The 22,888-nt window shown below is 47.0% G+C and overlaps 1 protein-coding gene and 1 long non-coding RNA gene across 2 annotated transcripts; one reads left to right on the top strand and one right to left on the bottom strand.

The window, feature by feature from the left end:
• Positions 1-490: 490 nt before the first annotated feature.
• Positions 491-11,330, bottom strand: RCAN1 (regulator of calcineurin 1). Its single transcript, XM_011222087.3, has 4 exons — positions 11,132-11,330; positions 8,077-8,250; positions 5,215-5,374; positions 491-2,245 (listed from the first exon to the last, which is right to left on the bottom strand). Exons 1-4 carry the CDS (start codon positions 11,216-11,218, stop codon positions 2,073-2,075), a joined length of 594 nt encoding a protein of 197 aa, XP_011220389.1. The 5' UTR covers positions 11,219-11,330; the 3' UTR covers positions 491-2,072.
• A 13-nt stretch (positions 11,331-11,343) lies between these two features.
• Positions 11,344-13,253, top strand: LOC117801448. The gene is made up of 3 exons (XR_004623974.1): positions 11,344-11,434; positions 12,203-12,269; positions 13,222-13,253. It is a non-coding gene; the product is annotated as an uncharacterized LOC117801448 (long non-coding RNA).
• The last annotated feature ends 9,635 nt before the right edge of the window (positions 13,254-22,888 follow it).

Below are 22,888 nucleotides of genomic sequence, written 5' to 3'. Positions count from 1 at the left end.
ATTTGCAAGAAGAAACCCTGGTTTGTTTCGGCTTTCGCTTGCTGGCCCGGGCAGGAAGCTTGCCACCACGTGCCATCAGGGCTCCAGGGAAAAGGCTGCTTGAGATTCAAACAGAAGCCTCAGAGACAGACTTTCCAACATAACTGGCCTTTGTATTCAGTATCTTGCATGGACATCTTTTCTAACAGGAAAGACAACTCTTCAAATTAACAATCAAAAACGTTGTTGTGTAGTGGAGCTGCTGGTTTTTTTGGTGAGTAGGCTTCTCGCCAGAGTATCATCTCCCTCCACAAAGCAAATACTCAGACCCCTCGATCTCAGTTTGGGCTATTTTCCCCTTTACTAAGTGGTGTCCGGTTCGTGTGGTCAATCCCTCCGTGAACCAGAGCAAAGAATAAGGAGTTTCTAAACAACACTGATGAAGGAATGTGTCCTTTTGAGACTGCAGGGTTCAAAGACTGATCACCAGAAAGAAAAGGGCACAAAGATGAACCTTTCCATATTGTGCTGATTTATTAGACTGCAGTTAAAAAAAAAAAAATTTTGAGGTTAGCCTCTCCAGTTTAAAAGCACTTAACCAGGAACATTAGAACAGCTATGCAATGGTCTCTCCCTCACCTGCCCCCCACCTCACCACGAACTGTAAACAGGGGTCTGAGAACATTCAGTTTCTTGATGGGAACAATCAAATGTATTTGCTTCTTAAAGGAAACCACCTTCCAAATTTCCAAAGCATACGCATTGTTACTTGGCATTAGGTATTTCAAAACGACCAATTTTGCTATGGTATTGTAAGGCCAAAATAGAATACCTCTTTACCAGACACACACATTACAGCTAGGAGAAAAAAAAATTACAGACTAAGCGAGTGTAACGACTCCATCAGGAATTAATGGGGAAAGGCACTATCTCTTCCGTTCCGCCACACACGTACTAACCACGTCACATGCTATGAGTTCAAGTCCCGTCCAACATTTACCAGCGTTTTCTACAACATACAAGTCACGGGTAGGGTAATATTCTGACACTGATCCTTCACTGCCGTATTTTTCACCCCAGCGTACAACAGGTATGAATATATGCTATCAGCTTTATTTACAGGTTTATATTGACGTTTCAGTGGGGTAAAAAAAAACAAAAAACCAACTATCTCAACCAACCGCTCCCCCAAAAGGTTTTTTTTTTGGGGGGGGGCTATGATTCATGTATATAAACCACGATGTGAAGAAAGAAATGGAACCAATGTCTGACCCAGAAGTCCTAAACTAAAATTTCTCACCCACTAAAAGTTGGCAGTGAAACTGCTGTTCTCTGAATTTTATAAAGCGAAACCTGACACAGGAATTTCAGATCGACTTCTTTTGCCAAAGCACAAGGTAGATGTGGCATCGGACAGGACGCGGGCTGGATGTGTTCCAGGTGGGATGCCCCATGTGAGTGCTGTTGCAAAGACAGTCATGAATCTGGAAAGGTGACATTTTTTCCAAACGCTTTCCCGTCTTCCCAAAGATGCAAAACAACAATGGCGTAACTCTATACACAAACAAAGGTTAGTTCTGAAATATCAGTAATATACATGCACAAACATTAGAACAGGGGGTAAAAAATGAAACACTACAAATACCACACTGCGTTGTTCTCGTTCTCAGGACGTTTCTGCACCACTTCGTGGCTCCAGTAGAGAGAGCCGACCCCGCAGGCTGGTCAGAAACAGAAGGCTCTCCCCACACCTGGGGACGAAGCTGCCCTTGACAAACATAGAACCTACCAGAAAAGAACAAGTACGAAACACTATTGTTATCAGTTTTCATGGAGACGGGCCCAAATGTCCTTGTGCAATCCCCTCGAGCTCAGTGCCTGGCCCAGGACATTCCCGGGAGCCCAGGACACTGGCGGAGGCGGAGCGTCAGAACCAGGGGGTGGAGCCCGGATTCTCTTCTGAGCAACGTGAACAGGCATTCCTGCCACGCCGGTCACGGCTGCCACCTTGCAGGTCGTGAGTGGCCACTTCCACAGTACAAGATTCTCCCCGCGAGTGTGATTCGGAATACTTCTGTCCCCCGGGCGCCTGTTCAGCTTAAGTGCAGAGGCGTGTACTCCGGCCTTCGGGTCTGGATGATTTTTGGTTTGGGTCTCTTCATTCGTTCCATCTCGTCGTCTTCTTCGTTCTCCTGATCGCTCTCACAGACATGCACCACCACGCTCGGCGTGGTGTCGGTCGCCGCGTGCAATTCATACTTTTCCCCTAGGGAAGGAAGAGAGATGCAGGTCACTCAGGCAAGGGCGGGAGGGCCAAAAAGCAAGAGCACATGGAAAAGCATGGAGGGGAAGGCGCGGCCAGGCTTCTCCGGACTTTCAGTGGGGATGGAGGGACACAGCCAGCTATGCTCTGGATTGGTACTCCTTTGGTGGCTCTAGCAGAAAAAAATTTATATCTAGAAATATAATATAGAAATTTAAGTATAAGTGTAATAAGCTATATATATACACACACATATATATAAAATCACCGTTATATATTCTGCTTTCAAACACTGAATCGAGGTATATAGAAGGAGTTTATTTAATTAATTAATTTATTTATGTATTTACTCATTTATTTATTTAAATGGGAGGTAGGAGCAGAGGGAGAGGGAGAGGGAGAATCCCAAGCGGGCTCCACGCCCAGCGCGGAGCCCAACGGGGGGCTCAATCTCAGGATCCTGAGATCGTGACTTGGGCCAAAGTCAGGAGTCAGACACCTAACTGAATGAGCCACTCAGGTGCCCCAAGGAGTGTATTTTTAATCACACTTAGCATGTTCACCAGGCCTCCTAAAATTCCCAGATGACTCCTTGCCCAGTGCGCATTCAGGAGAAGACAGTGCATGAATAAAACACGTTAGGAAGGGACATCACGAGCCTTCCTCTCGAGGCTCTCCAGGAGGCAGCACGCACCCGAGACAGGAGGCACCAGGGGGGCCCCACGCGAGGATGTAACTGGCTGGTTTGAACTGGGTGCTCCCAAAACACGTATGACCACAGCACCCCTTTCACAGGACAACCTGCAGCCCTGGGAGGCAGGGGTGTCGCCCTGCACGTCTAGGTCTGCCTGAGTTTGACCAAGTGCAGCCCAGCTCAGGCCCCTCTGGCGAGGCAGGGGTGGGATGATGTGTCTTCTGTAACTGCAAAGCCATTGTGGCGCTGCTCTGGCTGCCTCTTCAGCGCTGAGGGAGCGGTGGCCACATGTGGGCTGGGGGCCCTGCCGCTCAGTACCCGGAGCCCGCGGGCACACTCCTTTCCATCCCTGTGAACCGCCATCTCCTCCTCTGTAAAATGGGGTAACGAAGGCCCTGACCTCGCTGAGCCGATTAGCTTGGTGCAAGCCAAGTTCTTAGGTCCTGGCGCCCAGGTCACAGGCCTGGTAAGTGTCAGCTAGTTTTACTCATGCTTACACACAGAGCACGGATCATTACTGGTGGGAAGCTGGGTGTAGCAGAATGCTAGGATTTAAACAGGTGGGGGAACAGTTTGCTTCTTACTCCACCCCCCAGGGGTACAGGGGTGGGTTTTCCTCCAAGTTCTGGGTGCTCTTCTTCAGCCTGGAGTCCAGACCTTCCAGCCTCACGCTACTCTGGGGACTCCGAACCCAGAAGGCACTTTTCCTTATAAAAAAGGTACTTGTTGTTTCTCTAACCAGGAATGTCAGTGCAATCGCATTTGGAAACGTGAGCGAGTCTCAGCTCTCTCTCCCAGAGGGAATGAGGTGGAGGGTCACAAGATCACGTGGGTCAGGATCCTTATCTGCCAACTGGCCACGATCCATCGTAGGACCATCTTTGCAAAATCTTTGCAATCTTGTTGGCTGCAACGCACGGCCAATAGGAAATGCTGTTCCAGCTCCCTGTGCAGTAAACTGGGGGTGAATGGATTTTATTATGTCTAGTTTCTGCAAAGGCTTCTCAAATCAGCCTTCTCTGAAGGCATGGTAGATTCTGGAGTGTGAAGACTTGCCTTTAGCTGCACTTCTTGCGTCTGGAGCAGTTGGTCACCTCTTCCAGATGGAGGCCCCATTTCTTCTCTTCTCCAGCATCCCCGCGGACTCCACTCCTCAGCTCTGCTGACGCGCCCGCGCCAGGAGCTGCGGGGAGGAGGCCCACTTCTTCAGACTGGCCATCTTGACCTTCATGCCACCATTCCCAGGAAGTAATGTGATTCTTGTTCGCTCCCTCAGGGAGAACTTCCACTGGGGCGGTGCGTTCAGAAATGTGATCTTTTCAACATGAAACTGCTGATGGTCCAAGAAATAAAACCCTCCGTCGAAAGGAACATCACCAGATTGCCGGTCAAGGAGAAACGAGGAGCTGGTGGTCTCAGCGTTTGCGATGTTTGTTCTATGGTTAGTGCAGGAGGGTGGCCTCGAACCACTTCATGCCCCTCACCCAAACCCTAGCAGGTAGGACAGGAACTACCCACATTTTATGGTTTCCAGAAATCATGTATTGGGCACTGCCTGTGGGCCAGGCACCTTCAAGGTGCTTTCTACATAGCCTCATCTAGGGCTCGTTAACTACCGGGTAATACCCATTGTATGGAGAAGGAGGCTGAGACCAGAGTATCTGTTATCTCTCTGAATACTCACACCTTCCAAACCAGCAGGATTGGAACCTCTTCTTTCTCTGCATTTGAAAAGGTGTGAGCACCCTAATGGGGCCAAGAGGGGGCACGCACGATGGGGGCTCTTTCTTCACTATGCTCTGTGGTTCTCTTGAACATTCACAAGGGCAGGTGAGAAAGAGATCAATGGACGAAACCACCTTGACTAAAAATGAAATTTCTAAAGTGTGGCATGGTCCGTTTTCCCTTTCCAAGTCCAATCGCTCGTCCTGGGGTAACAGGCCTGGGGCCCGGGTCTGGATCTGCCCACACAGGCTGTGCTCAGTGGGTGACAGGAAGGGTTCATGTGACGCCGGCCGTGAGGGGTCACGGTGCTTGGTCCCCATGACTGGCTAAGGCCAGAGGCAGGCACGCAGGCTCCCAACCACCTGAGTTATGGACACAGACGAACGCAAATAGAAACAGTTCCCAAACACGCTCACACCCATCGAAGGACAGTTGAAAGGGGCCACCAGGCTCTGGCTGCTCCATGAGGGCGGATGCGTGTCTCAGTCTTGGCCCTCGAGAGCACCATTTCTCCCCATCTCTTTCCCTGCCCCCACCCCAGAGCACAGCTTACCTGGCCCCAGCTTGGAGATAGCGTATAACAGATCGTAATTTATGACGGGAGTGGCATCTTCCACTTGTTTCCAGCCAACTGGCGGCGAGGCAGGAGGAGAGATCAGAAACTGCTTGTCTGGATTTGGGGGAGCCAGGTGGGAACTTCCTATGTGTAAAGTCTGAGGAGAGAGAGAAACACGGTGGATGTTTCGGGAGGAAAGAAGCCACGTGATGCAACAGCACTTAGTGACAGCTTGCGGAGGACTGGGGACAAAGGAAGAGCCCACGTCCGGGCAGCAGAACGCCTGCCGTTCAAGGACGGCTCGTGATAAGGTCTCTGCGGAAAAGGTGACAGGTTATGGTGCCCACCTGACTGCAGCCCCCTCCCAGGACCGGGACCCACAGGCACACAAGTAATTACCATGGACCCAGACCGATGGCAAATTAGTATCGTTTTACTAGAAATGGAAAAAAATAAAGTACTATTGCTGAGGCCAGAAGCATCTCAGAATCCATTTCTTCCAGCTCTCCTATCACAGGGCATAAGCAACAGCTCGAAGATGATAGAGTTTCTCAGGGGCCAATGCGGGGACGGGGACCCAGGACTCCCGCCCACCCAGTGGTACCCCGCAATTCCCTCCCTCTGGGCTTCCAAAGCAGATGCCAGAAGCAAGGAAGGGAAAAAAGGTCCACCTTCCAGGAAGTTTAAAAAAAAGTAATAATATGAAACAATAATTACCATGACGCTAGTTTGGGCTTCGAAGTCCTAGCAGTGACTACCGGGCCGTCCAGAAAGGTGTTACATCAAAGTCTTACCAGTTTGGGTTTTCTTTGTATTTTAGTTTTCACAAGGAGCATGCATTTACTTTCGTAATCAGAAGAAAGTTGTGGAAGGACTAAGTAATGATCTGGAGCGAGATCAAATGCAGAAAGGAGTGTGCTCACAACTCTGGATCCAAGGCCAAGACCTGTGCCTACCACACGCCACCAGGGGGCAGGGCATCCCAGCTCTAATTTACACTTGAGGGGCCAGCAAGCCCTCCTTCTTCCCATCGGGAGTCTGCTCCTATGCCGGCCTGGGGAGCTCAGAGCCCCAGTGGGGGCCCCCTGTAACCAGAAAGCAGCATCGGAGAAGTTCCTTCCCCTTCCACTGCTAACCTGTCGGATCCCTGTTACATCGTCATACAGAACTTGGTGAGCTGCCTTGAAAATGGGTGACCTATCACTGAAGGTTGGAGAGAGGGGGAAGGGGGGGAGAGCTGGGAGGATGGTGAGCCCGAGAAAAAGCAAACCCGATGCACAGCTCTTCGTGAGTGTCCGGGGCCGGGACTCCTGTTACTGGGAGGATTTCTTAGCGTTTGCTACCTGTCTGGTTAACTCATTTTCTCCTTTCAAGCCAGGCCTGGCAGCCCTGTGCCCAAGGGCATGTCCGCACTTGCAGACTGCCGGAGCTCGGTGCTGCCGAGAACGTGAATGGAGTGGGGACCCACTCAGGTCTGCTCTCCGTCTGGAAGATGTCATTAGCCCTAACCCCGGAGCAAATTCCTGGAAACCTGCTGCACAAACCTTAGAGTTCCAGAGTAGCCATGCCCACAACCTTGCACTTGACTGACCACCTTTCTGAAGGAGCAGGAAGTTTCTCCCAGTGTTAGTCAAACCAAGGTCAGGGGCCATTTCTGAGATCGCTTGGTTTTAAGTACATGCTGCTGGTTTAGGGTAGGTGAGGCACTGAGAATACTGTAGAGTGTGAACTCTGCCATTCTCAAAATGAATTCTTAGAGCTTTAAATCGACACATAAGGTTCATACTGACTGGGGAGATTGTCCATCACACCCTGCTAAGTAAAGGAGAAGGCGCTAGTAACTCCATGGTTCTGTGCAAGAAAATGACCTACACTGTGTTTGTGTCTCTGTACATGTGAAGGAGACAGTGTGTAAGGATCACACTAGATTTTCAAAGGTGGTTACATTAGGGGGAAGGCTTTGGAAGGAGAGTGGAGAAATTATCTATTTAACTTTAGGGACCTTTGTGTTGTACTTGGATTGCATGAGTCAACTTGTATTGTTTTTATCGTTCCAATGACAAAATAAACATACTTTAAAAAGGGTGTAGATCCCAGACCGTGGCAGCGTCACCCATGATAGTGAAAAATGGGAAAATGATACACGTGTCTGACAGTACAGACCGGCTAAGTATGTTTGAAATACCTGTATGGCACAATATTATGTGCCTATTATAATGATCTTTTTAAAAAATTTAAATTCAATTAGCCAACATACAGTACATCACTAGTTTCAGGGGTAGAGTTCAGTAATTTATCAGTTGCATATAACACCCAGTGCTCATCACGTCATGTGCCCTCCTTAATCCCTATCACCCAGTTACCCCATACCCCCACCGTCCTCACCTCCAGAAACCCTCAGTTTGTTTCCTAGAGTTAAGAGTCTCTCATGGTTTGTCTCCCTCTCTGATGACTTCCCATGCACTCTTCCCTCCCTTCCCTGTGATCCTCTGTGCTGTTTCTTATATTCCACATATGAGTGAAACCATGTAATTGTCTTTCTCTGACTGACTGACTTTACTCAGCATAATCCCCTCCAGTTCCATCCATGTCGATGAAAATGGTAAGTATTCATCCTTTCTGATGAATGAGTAATATTCCATATAATGATCTTTTTAAACACATTTTCATGTGGCAGTAAAATGATCACGAATAATGGTGCATGAAGGGAGGGTATGGAACAGGATACACTTTGTAATTCCAATATTGCGGTCCAAATATATATGCAGAAAATAAGTCAATGTATAGCATAATCAATGTATAAGCTACTTTTAAAAAGGGGGAGAGGGAGAAGCATGCGTAAAAATGGATTCAACTCACCTGGGCAAAATATAATTTCATTTCCTTTCCGAGAAATTCAGTCTTATGCAGATGGAGCCTGGCATCTGCTGCAGATAAGGGGTTGCTGAAGTTTATTCGGACTCGTTTGAAGCTCTTAAAATACTGAAAGGTGATATCCTTGTCATATGTCCTAAAGAGGGATTCAAATTTGGCCTGAAAAGTAACAACAAAAATAAAAGGAGTTAAAACATACCCGTGTAGGAGTCTCGACGACTCCGTTACATTCCCTCTTGAGGAAGTGAACTAGTCTCATTTCGAGAACACCCAACTTCTTTCTTAAAGGAGGCAGAGAGCCAGCCTTTCCCCTCTGAGGAAGATTTGCTCCTTCTGCCCTTTTAATTCTAAGACAGGTGATTTTAGAAGAAAGTAAGAATGTATGATTTATTACATTCATTTAATCAGCAGAACAAGTACCAATACTTAAGCACCTCTTCCAGCCACAGAAACAGTCTTCTTAAAGTAGAAAAGGACAGTTCCTAACACCCAATAACCTTCCCCAGCCTTGTGAACTCTGATCCCACTGCTCAAGTTTTCGAAGTTGCTGTGGGCATGAGCTATTTCTTCAGGGCTTAAGAACACTGGAGCTCATTTGAAAAAAGTAAATTTTTTTTTTTACAGATTTTATCCATTTATTTGACAGAGAGATAGAGAGCACGAGTAGGCAGAGTGGCAGGCAGAGGGAGAGGGAGGAGCAGGCTCCCTGCTGCAGGGAGCCAAAGGATGTGGGGCGCAATCCCAGGACGCTGGGATCATGACCTGAGCCGAAGGCAGACGATTAACCAACTGAGCCACCCAGGCGCCCAGGGGGAAAAAAAATCTATTGCACTGGGAAACAACAAAGTTAATAAGAAACCTTGCATCTCTTAGTGTAAAGGAAGAGGTCTAAGAAGAAATCCTTCTATTGTTTTCCCACGTGGTCTGTTACTTTTTAACTGTCTAAAAGAATACTGGTTTAAAAATTAATGTACTGCAAATGGAGCCATTTCTGCATGCTGCCTTTAATATATGTACATTTCTAGCTTTCGTGAAGAGCACATAAAGGCTACTGAACATTATGAAACAGCATGAGCTCTTAGAATGGAAATGCCCAAGTTCAAAGGTGTTAGGCTTCCATTCAGGAGGGAGCTCATCAGCCTTCTGGGAAAAGCTCTTTTGGAGAGCCCCCTCCTGGGCTGGGTCCGGGAGGGGGAGAGGGCATCAGCGGGAGGGTGTGAGGGGAGCTGGGAGGCCATGCAGGGCCCCAGGGCTCCAACCAGAGAGGAAGTTGACAGCCAGTCGAAACTTCCAGAAAGATTATATGGATTTTGAGTGGTCATGCTTTGAGTCTTTTTTTCCAGACTGAACACGGAAGACAGGTTGTGGGAAATCTGTGAAAGGCAGAAAGGGCTGGCTGAGGGTCCAGTGGGGGCAGAAAGGGGATCCATGCAGAAGAGGAGGTGGGTACCTCAGAAACCTATGGAAAGCACAGTTTCTGTAGAGGGGTGACGAGAGGGTGGCGTGTTAAGAGAGGAGAGCATTTTCAAGAATATTCGGCACTAGGGAGGTGAGGGAATGGGATGTCCGGGTGCAAGCCACCCCACAGGCAGGACAGGACGTGTGTTCCAGCCTGTGGGGCCAGTGGTCAGCCTGACTCCCCTGAGCAGGTTGGTGGGGGTGGGGGTGCTCTCTTGTGAATTCCATGGCTTTAGCTCTTGAACATTTCTGAGGGGTTTTGCAGAGGCAAAGAATGAGAACAATGCATGGCCCATGCTTGGCGGAGGAGTTCATATGGGCACGTGACTCTCTCCCCACCTCTCCAGAGCATGAGGACCGGCAAGTTTCTGGCACAGCGTGCAGGCATAAATCTGGAATTCTGCATGACCTCATCAATAGGCATTGTGACCAATTGCTTAGTTTTGAAGTTATGATTCAGAATTTAGGGGGAGAGGACTTTCAGGAATATTTTTAGAATACAAGTCGGGGGGCTCAGGACCAGAACGCAAGAGAAGACACAGTATCTGTTGAATCCATATTACTGTGACACCATTCTCCTATAAAATAATCTTATTTGTTTTCATAACTGGTATCTGGTTATTATAGCTGTTGGATGGCATCTCTCTGTAATTACATAAATACTGATTTTGACTCACATAAGGCTAATACGAAATACATAGATTTTGTAGTGCTTTCATACATAGAATGTGCTCTGATATCTAGTTCAAATTCAAAGAGCACAGTCCTGGCTCACAAGCATCATATGCAATTATGGAGTTAAATTTGATTAAACAACAATAACAACAACACGAAACCTTCACAGGCTCCAATGTAGCATTGAGTATAAAGCACATCACATGAAATACCATCCCCAAACCGAACACACAGAATTCATCCATATCCAGTACGGCTCCAGATCAGTTAGACAGCTGGGTAGCTACTGATGGAAACCTTACATCTTAATCAAATGAAGAAGAAAAGCATACCAATTAAAATTACTAATTATACTAATTACCACCAATGAGAGCTGCTTCCCAGGAGGTACACTCACCCCCACTTAAGTTATTTATCCAGTTTTATCACTTGCTACAGCCTCGTTTTCCCTAGCTGAAGAAATCCGAAAACTTGAGGACAGGCCCTCATAATTACTACAAACATACACACATCTTTACGATATTTACTTCCTAAGATAAAATTAAATTATTCTGATCTCTAGATGTCAAAGTGAAACGCTCCATTCACTGTCAGAAAAAGCTTCCCTCCAAAAGTTGACTTACAACCTATACAGAATGAAAAATACCCTGTTAAAACTAGTTGCATTACTAGTTGGTCAAGGGACCTGGATGTTTTCCAATATTGATAGCTTTAAAAATTCTTTCGCAGTTCATTCCTCAGGCAACAGCTTTCGACTGATAAAGCTCCAAGAATTTTGGATTTATTTCAAAACCCCCAAACCCACAAGACAGCCACATAACACCCCTGCAAATATCTCAAGTTAACAGCCCCAATGAACACAATGCTTTGAAAACTCTCAAAAATCACATTATATTAGAAGCCTTACCCTGGTTTCACTTTCGCTGAAGATATCACTGTTTGCCACACAGGCAATCAGGGAGCTAAAACTGTAGTTAAAGTTTCTAAAGTGCATCTCGCTTTCTTAACAGTGAGAGGACTAGCAGCTCAGGCAGTCAAGCCCCAATGAGGTTCCCTTCCAAGAGGCTGGAGGTCGTTTCTCCGGGCAGCCCTTATAAAGCACCGAAGTCCAGCCCCCTGGGAAAAAAAAGGCCAGCTTCCAGAGCATCCTGTTTGGACAGCAAATTCCTGAGTCAAGTCCTGCATGCTTTCAGGCAGACAGAGACAGAGTGTAAGTTTCTACTGGAAAGAGGTGACGTCAACACCTTAGTCATTTTCCCTATGCTAATTAACTTTGCTTGGGGAGGATGGAAAAAACAGCCAAGGTTTGCCTTGCAGCTGCTTTATCAACCCCTCTTGCAGCATAGTTTCCACTGGTAGTAATTCCATTCAGCCACTCAGACACCATGCTCCTCAGCTGAATGGGACGACCCTTCTTAAGATGGAAAATGTTACAGAAGAAAAATGAGGAAGATCTCAGCAGTAAACAGTAATTAGCCTCCAGGGGAGTTTCGAGCCTTTCGGAAACCTGGAAACCCAAGTCTCGACTAGTCGTTTGATCCCTGTAATTCCCTGAAAACCTCAAAGTTTCGTGTTGGGGTATTAGAGAAGACATTTTGAAATCTTTCTTGGTCAATGAACTCTGTTTTTAAAGAAAAAAGTGGAATTCATTTTGAAATATGCCTTTTTTCCCCCCTAATTGAACTTTACTGGATGAATGTCCCAATTCCCGCTTGTATTCCACAGTGGGAACGTGGGAGGAGATCCTCAAGCAATCCTGGGATTTTTCATTGGAAAACTTTATTATTTGTAATTTGGGAACTAGGAATATGCAACCCTTTGATCATTTTCTAACAGCTACTGGATTCAGAAAAAGATACAAAAACATTTTAGAGAATCTCCCCTCTGAAGTTGAGAAAAGAAACATTGCGAGCAGTTGTCTTGCCTTGAGACATGTAAACAAAGTTTTTTTTGTTGTTGTTTTGTTTTGTTTTAATAGGAAAGGAAAAGAAATGGAAAGACTGTATGCTACGTTGAAAAGCTAGTCCAGCTGGCCCCTTCTCCAGGTACGATGTTTTGGTGTAGAGAAGCTACTGGGATGACAGGGTGCTAGTTCTTTCCATAGGCTGCAACTCTGAAATTCTAAGCACTTTACCAGTGTAGATCCCTAGGACAGCCTGGGTCCCAGGTCCTTCCCAATCTCCCCAATTTCATTATCACCTAAAAGCACCTCAGTTATTTATAAAAGCATTCTCTAGGCTAGAGGCACACAGAAACACCTCCTCCGGAAGCTTCCAAAAGTTAAACAGACCCTTGCCATTCACACGTAAAAATTAACTTCAAAGAATCATTAACGCCAGCCAATAATAAAACGAATATATGCAATGGATAAAAAACAAACCAGAGCATTTATCCCTCCAAAAGAGGAAAAGCAAAGTCCTCTTGGATGAATGAGCGTTGCTTCATTTCAGCGCACGCAGCCTTGCTGCCAACCGTAGGATTATGTAAGTCACCAGTTACTGTGTTTGCTTTGCCAAATTACCCATCACCCCTAGCCCGGAAAAGATCTGAATGCATACATTCTAACAAAGTTTGGAACACTGAATAGTACGGGTTTGCATCAAACATCAAGGGGAAATGGTCGCGTGAGCCGGTGCTTGGCGTTGGGGAGTGTGTGCTCAAGTGTGCTGCATTTTCAGTGTGGTCTGTGGGGGGTCTGTGACACACACACGCTCTCCGGTGGCCGTAGTGCGGCTGTGGGAGGTGTTGGTGGAGGAACGAAAGGGAGAGAGGAGACACACAACTGCCTCCCCCTCCTCCAGAGAGGCTGGGGAGGGCTCTGAGGCGCCCCCCCCAACCTCCTGCCAGCTCCAACCCCTTTTCTTTCTCCTGGGGTCCACCTTAGCAAATAGAGTTAAAAGGGGATCGGAGGAGGAAGAGGCTAATTTCACTGTCTTTTTCTTCTTTTTTTTAAATTTATTTTTTATTTTTTTAAGATTTTATTTATTTATTTGACAGCACAAGCAGGGGGAGCTGTAGAGAGAGAGGGAGAAGCAGGCTTACCCCTGAGCAAGGAGCCGGATGTGGGACTCATCCCAGAACTCCGGGATCATGACCTGAGCCGAAGGCAGACTCTTCACCGACTGAGCCACCCAGGAATCCCTCTTTTTTTTTTTTTTTAATCATGACATGAAGTTCCAGATCAGTTGTGTGGGCAGATGTGAAACATTTTTGTTCATCCTCAGATGAACAAGAGTACTGCTGCTCACACAAATTTACAGTTTTTGTTTCATTGTACGGATGAAAACAACAACAAAAAGGAACAGTGAGGTATCCGAAGGTTGTTCATCTGTCTTTGCTCATAGAAACAGAGGACAAATGATTGATCTTTCACCACGATGCCCAAAACGCCTAATAAAAAAGTGTAATTCTGTACCTGCCTTTGAATTGATTTCGAGCTCATTCAAATCCACTTCTTTTTTTTTTAAGATTATTTATTTATTTATTTGACAGAGATAGAGACAGCCAGCGAGAGAGGGAACACAAGCAGGGGGAGTGGGAGAGGAAGAAGCAGGCTCATAGCAGAGAAGCCTGATGTGGGGCTCGATCCCAGAACGCCGGGATCACGCCCTGAGCCGAAGGCAGACGCTTAACCGCTGTGCCACCCAGGCGCCCCTCGAATCCACTTCTGAACTGAGCGCTCCCATTTTTACATCAGGAAGACGAGCTCAAAATGGTGGCCAACTGTAGGGAGGCTGAAAAGAATGCTCTCTGGCAAAACTCACTGGGTCATAGAGCGACCAGGGCCTTGGACCAGGAGAGGGGCACCTCGGGGCCACAGCACAGGCTTCCTTGGCTACTGTGTGAGTGTGGCTGGCCAAGGGGACAGACACCTGTCCTTGCACCCAGAGCAACACTGCTGCAAACTCATCTCGGTTCCCCTTCCTCTGCTAATCTGACAGCTCTCCTTAGGAATGTCTGTTTTTTGACTGCATGTCTATTATACGTGAACTTGGATTTCTAAACATCCTGTGCAAAAGAATTACATTGTAAATAGTGATTTTCCCCACGGAGGATAAAAATTGTTCCAGAACAAGTATTTAGCGAGTGGACTTTCCTACATTACACCGCTTTGGGAGACAAGTACAAGACAAGTGTTTGCTAGTCGGATATAAGTGATTTGAAGACAGCAGTGCCTAATGTCTCATTAGGGCTCTTGAAAAGCATGCTAAGACTTGCAGTTAAAATAGTAACACTGATACCAGAAGTTAAGAAATGAAATGCTTTAGCCACCTGAAAGCTTTAGCTGTTTTGCATTTCTTCCATTTATACCATAAAAATTCTAAATGAATCTCTTTACCTTACACTTGCCTCCTCTGGCTCCATATGCAGTTAGAACATATTTTCACCAAGAAATTTTCTATTTTCAGTGAGGAAAAATTGAGGTTTCTGTTGAATTTCCCCAATCCCATTACAGCATTCTTCAGGCAAAGTTAGGATGACCTCACCAAGTCCTTATAAACCCAAAGGAGTTTACAACTATGCCAAGAATGTGCCCCTGAGGAAACTTGCTACAAAACCACCAGAAAGGGAAACTGAGTTTGGGCTTTGATGCGCAAACCAAAGCAGGGCAAAGAATGAGGCAATCTGCAAAAGCCAGAGGGGTGGGGAAGGGTGGTGTGGAGGGAATGACACACCTGCCTCGGATAAAAGGTGTCATTTTAAAGCCACTTATCTTGAATGCTAATGGCACTTGTGGTTTAGGCGAGTTTTTAGCTTCTGAGATAATGGAATTGTTCCATTGTTATTTTATATTTGTAGCATTTCTAGCACGAGGAGCTTTGTTCTTCCAGCCTAAATTACTCTACGATAGGAAAACACAGGGGCTCACTCTGACCACTCCGTATCATTTCCCAGTCTAAAAGATGTTATTAACTAAGGGACGTGTCCTTGTCCTCAGCTTGTAAACCGGGTTAATATCGAATTCAGAGCTGTGGTGGGATCAAACAATGTGATGTCGGCAGAGTGCCTGGCACAGAGCCTGAAATACAACTGGTGGCTGTGGCGTTTCTATTTCCTCTTTCACCTCTAAGGATGCTGAGGTCCAGAAGGGCACACTTTGTTAAGGAGAGCCAGGACTCACCCTGGCCTTTGGATCGCAGTTTGCAGGCTTGCTCCATGGAACTACAGAACCACGCCCACCTAGCAGCAGTGCCTTCTGGTGTCCTAGCTCATTTCCCCATCCCTGTTCTCTCAGCCCCTCTGGTTGGACCGTCTAGGGCATCTTGGATGTCTTCCTCTTCTAAGTGCCCCACCTGGAGGTCCATGGAGAGTTCTGCGGATTCTCTGTACCACCCTCCACTTTGCACTCTCAGCACACCACGTCAGGCAGCTTCTGCCATTGCAATACCTATTAACTGGCTTCGCTGTGGCCAATTTCTTATGTCTCCAATATCGTACAGAATTCCACAACATAAAACTTCCTGAAGCCGGCCTTGATCACATTCCTCTCCCACTGGAAAAAATTCCATGACTTCCCATTGTTCCTTAGGTTGAAGATGAAGACTTTCACTTAGCATTCATCCACGTACCCATCCATGTACCCATCCATGCATGCATGCATCCATCTGTTCAACCATCCAACCATGCACGCATCCATCCATCCACCCGACCACGCATCCATGCATCCATCTGTTCATCCAAACATCCATCCAACCATGCATGCATCTATCCATCCATCTGCCCATCCAACTATGCATCCATCCATCCATCCATCCATCCATCCGTCCATCCGTCCGTCCGTCCATCCATCCATCCATCCATCCATCCACCCATCCATCCATCCATCTGTTCTTTCACCCAAGCAGTGTTGGGGATTCAAGGGTGAACAAAACACACAAAACTCCCTGCCTTCATGGAGCTTACATTCTAGACAGGAAGAAAAGAAAAAGAAGAGAAACAAGATAAATGGGTAAAATACACAGTGTGTTTAGACAGTGCTATGTGCTGGGGAAAAGGCACAGAGGAGGGATAGGAAGACCTGGGAAAGGGAGTGTTGAGTGAGAGACTAGCCAGAGAAGGCATCTCTGAGAAGATGACATGTGAATGCATTATATCTGAAGTAAGTAGGGGAGTGAACTGTGGGATGTTGGGGAACAGCATTCTAGTTCTGGGAACAGAATACACAAAGGTGCCAAAGCAGGAGAACTGGGCACATTAAAGGCCCAGCAGGAGGCTCCGGGTGGCTGCAGGGGAGAGACATGGAGAAAGTGGTTGGGAACAAGGCCATGTGAGCCTTTTAGCCTTGAAATAACTCTGGCTTCTATTCTGACCAAGATGGCAGCCATTGGAGGGATTGGAGCATGACCTGACCTCCATACCACAGAACCAGAATAAACAGCGAGGTGGAAACAAGATGCCCAGTAAGGCCTGAGCCTTCCCCAGCCATGGAGCCCACAGCACTTTGCAGCACACCCGCAGCTGTGCCTGCTTTCCTCAGTTCCCTCAGCCAGCTACTTCTCTCTTCTCTGCCCATCAGACTCCTATTCATCCCTTAAAGCCCACCACAAACACCGCTTTTCCAGGAGATGCCCCTCCCGACTAAATGTCCTCTCCCTCCTTTAGCCCCGGTGACCCCCCTGGGCTCTCACCATAGTCTGCCTGACACCCTAGTTCTGTTCTTATCTGGCACCTTCCCGAATGCAGTGAAAGCCACGTGGGGGCAACACCACTCACTCTGTGCTTCCCGGAGTTGCGGATAAGTGCTTGTGACATTCAGACTGCCCCAGAGAGGGCCCCTCTGAGGCACGTAAAGAGCCAGAATTCACCAGGCATCCAAGGGCCATGGTCCTCGGTGGTCCTGACTGAAGGGTGTCCCGAGTCTTTGATTTGAGCAACGGCCATGCCCTTCCTTTTCATCCTAGAAGGTGCTGTAGCGTCAGTAAAGGCGCGCATGTGTGTTTGGAGTGTGCCAGGCCTGCTCCCAGGCGTACGTTCTCTGTCCTTGCCGTGCGGGAGCCCGAGGGGCGCCGGGGCATGGTGGACTGAGCCATCAACTCCAGACTCAGAGGCTCCAGCCACAGGATGCTACCAGAGGACTCTGATTCCTACGGCCATGCAGCGGTCTCAGCAACCCTCTGCACGTGGGAAAACATATTCAACTCAATATATTTTCGCCTCTTTCAATGCCTTTTTATGTCTTTTTTAAACGCCTATTTTTAGGGTATGTTTTATAAGGTCCCCAGTGTAGAGTTGAAATTGCGCAGAATTTATGAACACAAACGCTTCCACTGGCAGATGTACTGAAAAATCTCTTACCAGTGAGATTCATGATCAAACCCACAGAGACCACTTGTCCAAGCAGGAATTTTCTTTGAGCTTTGTCCTAACCATCAAGAAAGAGAGGAGGAAAAAACGTGCTTGTTTTTGATCTCCAAAGGAGTTTCCATTCTTGTTCTCTTTCAGGAGTAATCAGGGAGCTGGGCTCTGAGAGGCCAGATTTGGGCGCAGGAATCTATTAATTTTAGCTTTGCTTTATTACTGGTAACATCGGCTCGGTCACAGGGAGGGGCCTCCAGTTTCAAAGACAATGTCACACAAAGCAGCTAACCTTTCTGCTGATGGGCTTCAAGGTTCTAAAGGAACCTTGAACAAACAGGCCAGTGGTGGTTCTCCCAGGACAGGGGGATGATGCCTAAAATAAGAATTGCACATCTAAGAAAACCACCTTAAATGAAGATCACGTTTATGTCTCCTAAGCAGTCATCTTCTGCATCTGTAGGATAACCCAGAAGAAATGACATGAATGCCAAACTTCGCCTGGCACATTTGTGCTAAGTTGAAAAATAGAAGAGCCTGAGGGATCTGATACTCTGCACGGATTCATACAAGACAGTGCGCACATAATCGGTGTTTCTGGGATAATCCAGAACTTTCAAGGACTTAAATAGATAATATGGGTGGCTTACGGATGCCAGTGCCAAAAAGGACTGATGCAATGGTGAAGCTGCCAGGGGCACCCGGGGGGCTCAGTCGGTGAAGCGTCTGCCTTCAGCTCAGGCCATGATCTCAGGGTCCTGGGATCGAGCCCTATGTTGGGCTCCCTGCTCAGCGGGGAGCCTGCTTCTCCCTCTCCCTCTGCCCCTCGCTCTGCTTGTGTTCTCTTCTGTCTCAAATAAATAAAATCTTAAAAAAACCAACAATGGTGAAGCCGCGGACCATGTATTTTAGCAAAAGGGTGCGCATGCTCTGTTAACGCTTACGGTGAAATTTTAAAAAATTGCAATCGTCAAAAAAAGAAAAAGAAAAAAGAAAGAAAAGAGAAGAAACAAAATGAAATAAAAATCAGTGGATTAAGAAAAAGTAGGGAGGAAAAGCATGTTCAAATTTATACCTTAAAGAGGTCAGAGTTCATACGAGATTTCATCTTGGTTGTTAAATTCCACAGGCGCTCAAAATCCCATTAACTTTTGTTTCCTTATTACCTCACTCTTTCCTTAGTACATAAAGGTTAACCACCCCTCTGTAACTTCTTGGAAACCGACTGCTTACAGGGCTTACGAAGGAGAAACAGCCATAGGCAAATCAGAAGACGCTTAATGAATGACCCGCAGACCAGCAGACGGGGGATTAAGGGAGGTAACGTTTATTTAGAGATGACTGGGGCCCAAGCCACCCTAATTAATCATCCCTTATTTGCTCTCTTTCGTCTCTTCCTTTCTAGACCCACCTTGGTTTAATTATTGATTTTAACTTCTGCCTTGGTGTCAGCAGGGGAGAGATCCGATCCCATCCCGTGGTGACAAAGCCCCAGGGGCGGGGGCAGGAAATGGAGGCGAGCACTAGCCACAGTCGGCCCCTGTGCTCCTTACTCTCCAGGACCTGGTTCTCTCTCGTTCCAGCGTGCAGCCTGCCCTCATTCATTCCCATCAAGGAAATCCCTTTTCCTCCAGAGCATGGGCTCTCCTTTCTCGTGTGAATGCTGATGGAAGGGCCCTGAGCCTTTCAGTGCCATATTCTACACTCATCTGGACAGAACTGATGCAGCTGAACCCTGGCCAGGATGTGTGCTGCCTGGAGGCGAAGGCCAGGTGTCTTTCTAGTAGGTTCTCCCAGGGAACCTGGCCCAAGGCTGGGGCCCTGCAACAGCCTATAGATTCCAGGGGAAGCATCTGGCTGCATAGGGAGAGAGCGTGGAGCAAAATCACAATCTCTAAGTCTGTAAAATCACCAAGTAGAAAACACAGTTTTCGAGAACTTTGCTGGGCAGAGCTTGTATCCACACCCACTTTAAAAACTCAGGAGTCGGCTCAGAAATCGTTTTCTGTCTTCTGTGTCCTGTGTGTTTTTCCTGCTCTTTGCATTCCCACCCCTGGGCCCTGTTTCCATGTCTGTAGCTGAGAGCTTATGCTGTCTTCTCATACTCATGCTGCCTTTTTCGCTGATTATTTGCAAGTCTGATAATAAGCTGCATGAGGAAGTATATCCTGTCTTCCTGAGGATGGCACAATGACTTCAAATATACTTAGACAAAAAATAAACCACTTTGGATACTAACACTCGCCATCAGAAAAGGGAACAACTGGGCCGACTGTTTGTTGGGGACATCTGGGTGTTGCCGTCAAGGGACGAGAACTTGGCCACAGGCCTCTGCACCACGGCGTCTGGGACGGAAGGCCTGTCCTCTTGGGTCTAGAACTGTTGTGAGTTGGCAGCATCCCAACATTTAAGAAGTTAGTTGTCAATATTGAAACACTGGGAGGTTTCACATGGAAACAGAACATCTGGCTTCTTGGGAGGTAAAGAAGGGAAGATGAAGCCATTGGAGGCCCAGAGGTCCACATGGCTATGGCTGACCTGGAAGCTAAACCCTGTGTTCTCCAGATGGAATTGTCCCCATCGCTCCTGACCCCAGAGGCATTTGAGCTCTTGGCCTCTGGCTTAATTAAGTAGTCAGCAAAAATAGATTAGTCCCTTGCTGTGAGCCAGACACGGAAGGGGTAGGGGTACGCGTGAGGCTGCTCACCCACCCACCCCCGGCGCCCACAGTGTTCTCTGTCACATGATCCACTTCGAATAATACACTCAGAGAGCATGTCTGTCACTCCTCACGTGGCAATTCTTTATTTTTTTCTGGCCCGTTCACTGACACAACACATTTTCATAAGTGACTCCCTGGACATTTGCCGAATGTTCTCTTCCACCCCTGAAATCATACGGTAACGCAAGCGAACAGTGGAGACATGAGGAGAGGGATGACACAGATTCTGCTCAAACGTCTACAAACCACAGTTGGTTCTTTAGAAATTGTTAGTAAGACGTGATTGGGTCATACCAGGGAGGCAGACAGCACGACTAAGAATAAGAATCTTAACACACTTACTGACTTCTACAGAACGAGCCTGTGATCGGTGGAGACAGAAAGGTTTTGTCATGAGTGGCCTTAGAAGACGGGGTTAGAGCTGATCAGAAAGAAAGACAGAGATGCAGGTGTTTTCAGGGTGAGGCTTTTAAGGTAGTTCTTTTCTTTTATTTTTTTAAAGATTTGTTTATTTGTCAGAGAGAGAGAGCATGCACAAGCAGGGGAAGCGGCAGGCAGAGGGAGAAGCAGGCTCCCCGCTAAGTGTAAGAAGCCCGACGCGGGACTCGATCTCAGGACCCTGGGATCATGACCTGAGCTGAAGGCAGACACCCAACTGACTGAGCCACCTAGGCGCCCCAAGATAGTTCTATAAAAGCCCATTTAAGGGGCACCTGGGTGGCTCAGTCGGCTAAGCATCTACATTCAGTTCAGGTCATGATCTCAGGGTCCTGGGATGGAGGCCCCCCTCTGGCTCCCTGCACAGTGGGGAGTCTGCTTCTCCCTCTCCCTCTGCCCCTTCCCCGGCTCATGCTCTCTCTCAAATAAATAAACTAAAAATCTTAAAAAAAAAAAAAAGACCATTTAAGCTGCCTTTGCAAATATCTAGCATACAGTTTGATCAATCTTCTTGTGTCTGAAGTAACTCTTAGGAAGATTGTGCCCGACTTCATCCTTTAAAGGAACCCTCCCCAAGAGTCTAAGCTGGCCTGGCTCTTCCATCCTGAAGGAGGTCACGGTGGTATTACAACCCTCTGTAGAGGTGAATCATGTGGCATGTACGGTAATCAACCACCGGGGTCTGCTGAGCCCCCACCCCCTGCAACCCCGCAACCAACCAATAAATTCAACAGGCACTGGCTGCTTCCAGCCCTGGAGACAGACGTTCTTGTGCAGGAGGTTTATTTGGGGGGTGCTCCTGTGCTCAATACCCAAGGAAAGGAGGGTGGGGGGATGGTAAGGGGAGGAAAGGAGACTCGGCAGAGGAAGACTAAAACTACGATGTTCCAATGGAAGCTTTGCTGGTCCTGTGGGGAGTTCTGAAGATGGACCTACCCTCACTGGAGCCGAAGGGCTGGGTGTTGATACCCCCACATGGGTCAGCTCTGGGATAGCAGCTACCTGGAGAAGGGGGGGAAGTTAGGGAGGTGGCTCTCAGCTGAAGTAAAGGGGGCAATCGCCAAGGGCACCTGGGGGGCAATTCCTTTATTACTGAGGGGTGCTGGCGCGTCACTGTGTCCACCAACCAACCAAATAACCAACCAACCGACCACCAAATCACTCCCAAGATCAAGAAAAACCAGTAAGTTCTGAGGTCAAAGAGTTGTACACTAAGTTAATCATTTGAAATATCTCACAAATAGGACAGACTTTAAGCTGGGCACCATGAGAATACTACTGATTCCACTCCAGATCATTGGATCATCTACGCATGTTAAGGAACTTTCAAAAAAAATATGGTTGAAAAAAAAAAGGCAATAAACTCAACAGTTTTAGACTCTCAGCATTAACTATGTCAACTGAAAACCCAACAATTTTACTCCTAGGAAGTTATTCTAAAGGAAATCCACATAGCTGTGGGCAAAGATTTAGATGCAAACATATTCCCCTACAATGCTGCTTATGCAAATCACATACCGAAAGCAACCTCAACATCCAATCAGTGACCGGCTAATTAATACGCTGAATCCATGCCATTGATTACAGAGCTTCTCACAGTAAGGAGGTGAAAACTATCTCATGACACAATAAAGATGTTCACAACTTGCTGTTAAGAGAAAAAAGCAGGTTACAAAGCAATGTTTATTGCTGTGATCCATTTTGCTGAAAAGAAAAAATATGCACGTTAGTATGAGATTGCAATGTTTTCCTTTTTTGCCTATTTGGACTTCACTAGTATTTCCGCAGTGAACATTTATGACGTTCCTAATAACCAAAAGGCTTCTCTCTTTCCCCTCCCCCCACTATCTCTTGTATATCAATGGTCACAGAAACCTTGGTTAACGTAAGTTATTCAAGGTTAAAAGTTAGGGAGAGGAAATCCACTTCCTCTTTTTTTGCATAATGCTGTGGTATGTGTCTCTAATTTCTTTGTACTGCGAGGATTTGATACACGCAATTCCCAAACCCGGTGTTTTTTAACCCATGAATATTTTGGGGTGCCAACTGTTGAAAGAACCCCATCTCTTACCTAAATACTTTTAAAAATAGGGATTTCACCAGAAAATATTTTGTTTTTCTTTGATAACCTCTTTGGTCAACCATTTTTATCTGGTGAAGAGGCCAGATATCAGCTGTGTTGACTGGGCCATTCTCGCTAGAGTCAAG

The sequence above is a fragment of the Ailuropoda melanoleuca genome, chromosome 1 (assembly GCF_002007445.2).
Source record: "Ailuropoda melanoleuca isolate Jingjing chromosome 1, ASM200744v2, whole genome shotgun sequence".
Taxonomy (NCBI): domain Eukaryota; kingdom Metazoa; phylum Chordata; class Mammalia; order Carnivora; family Ursidae; genus Ailuropoda; species Ailuropoda melanoleuca.
This window is presented reverse-complemented; position numbering and strand designations above follow the sequence as displayed.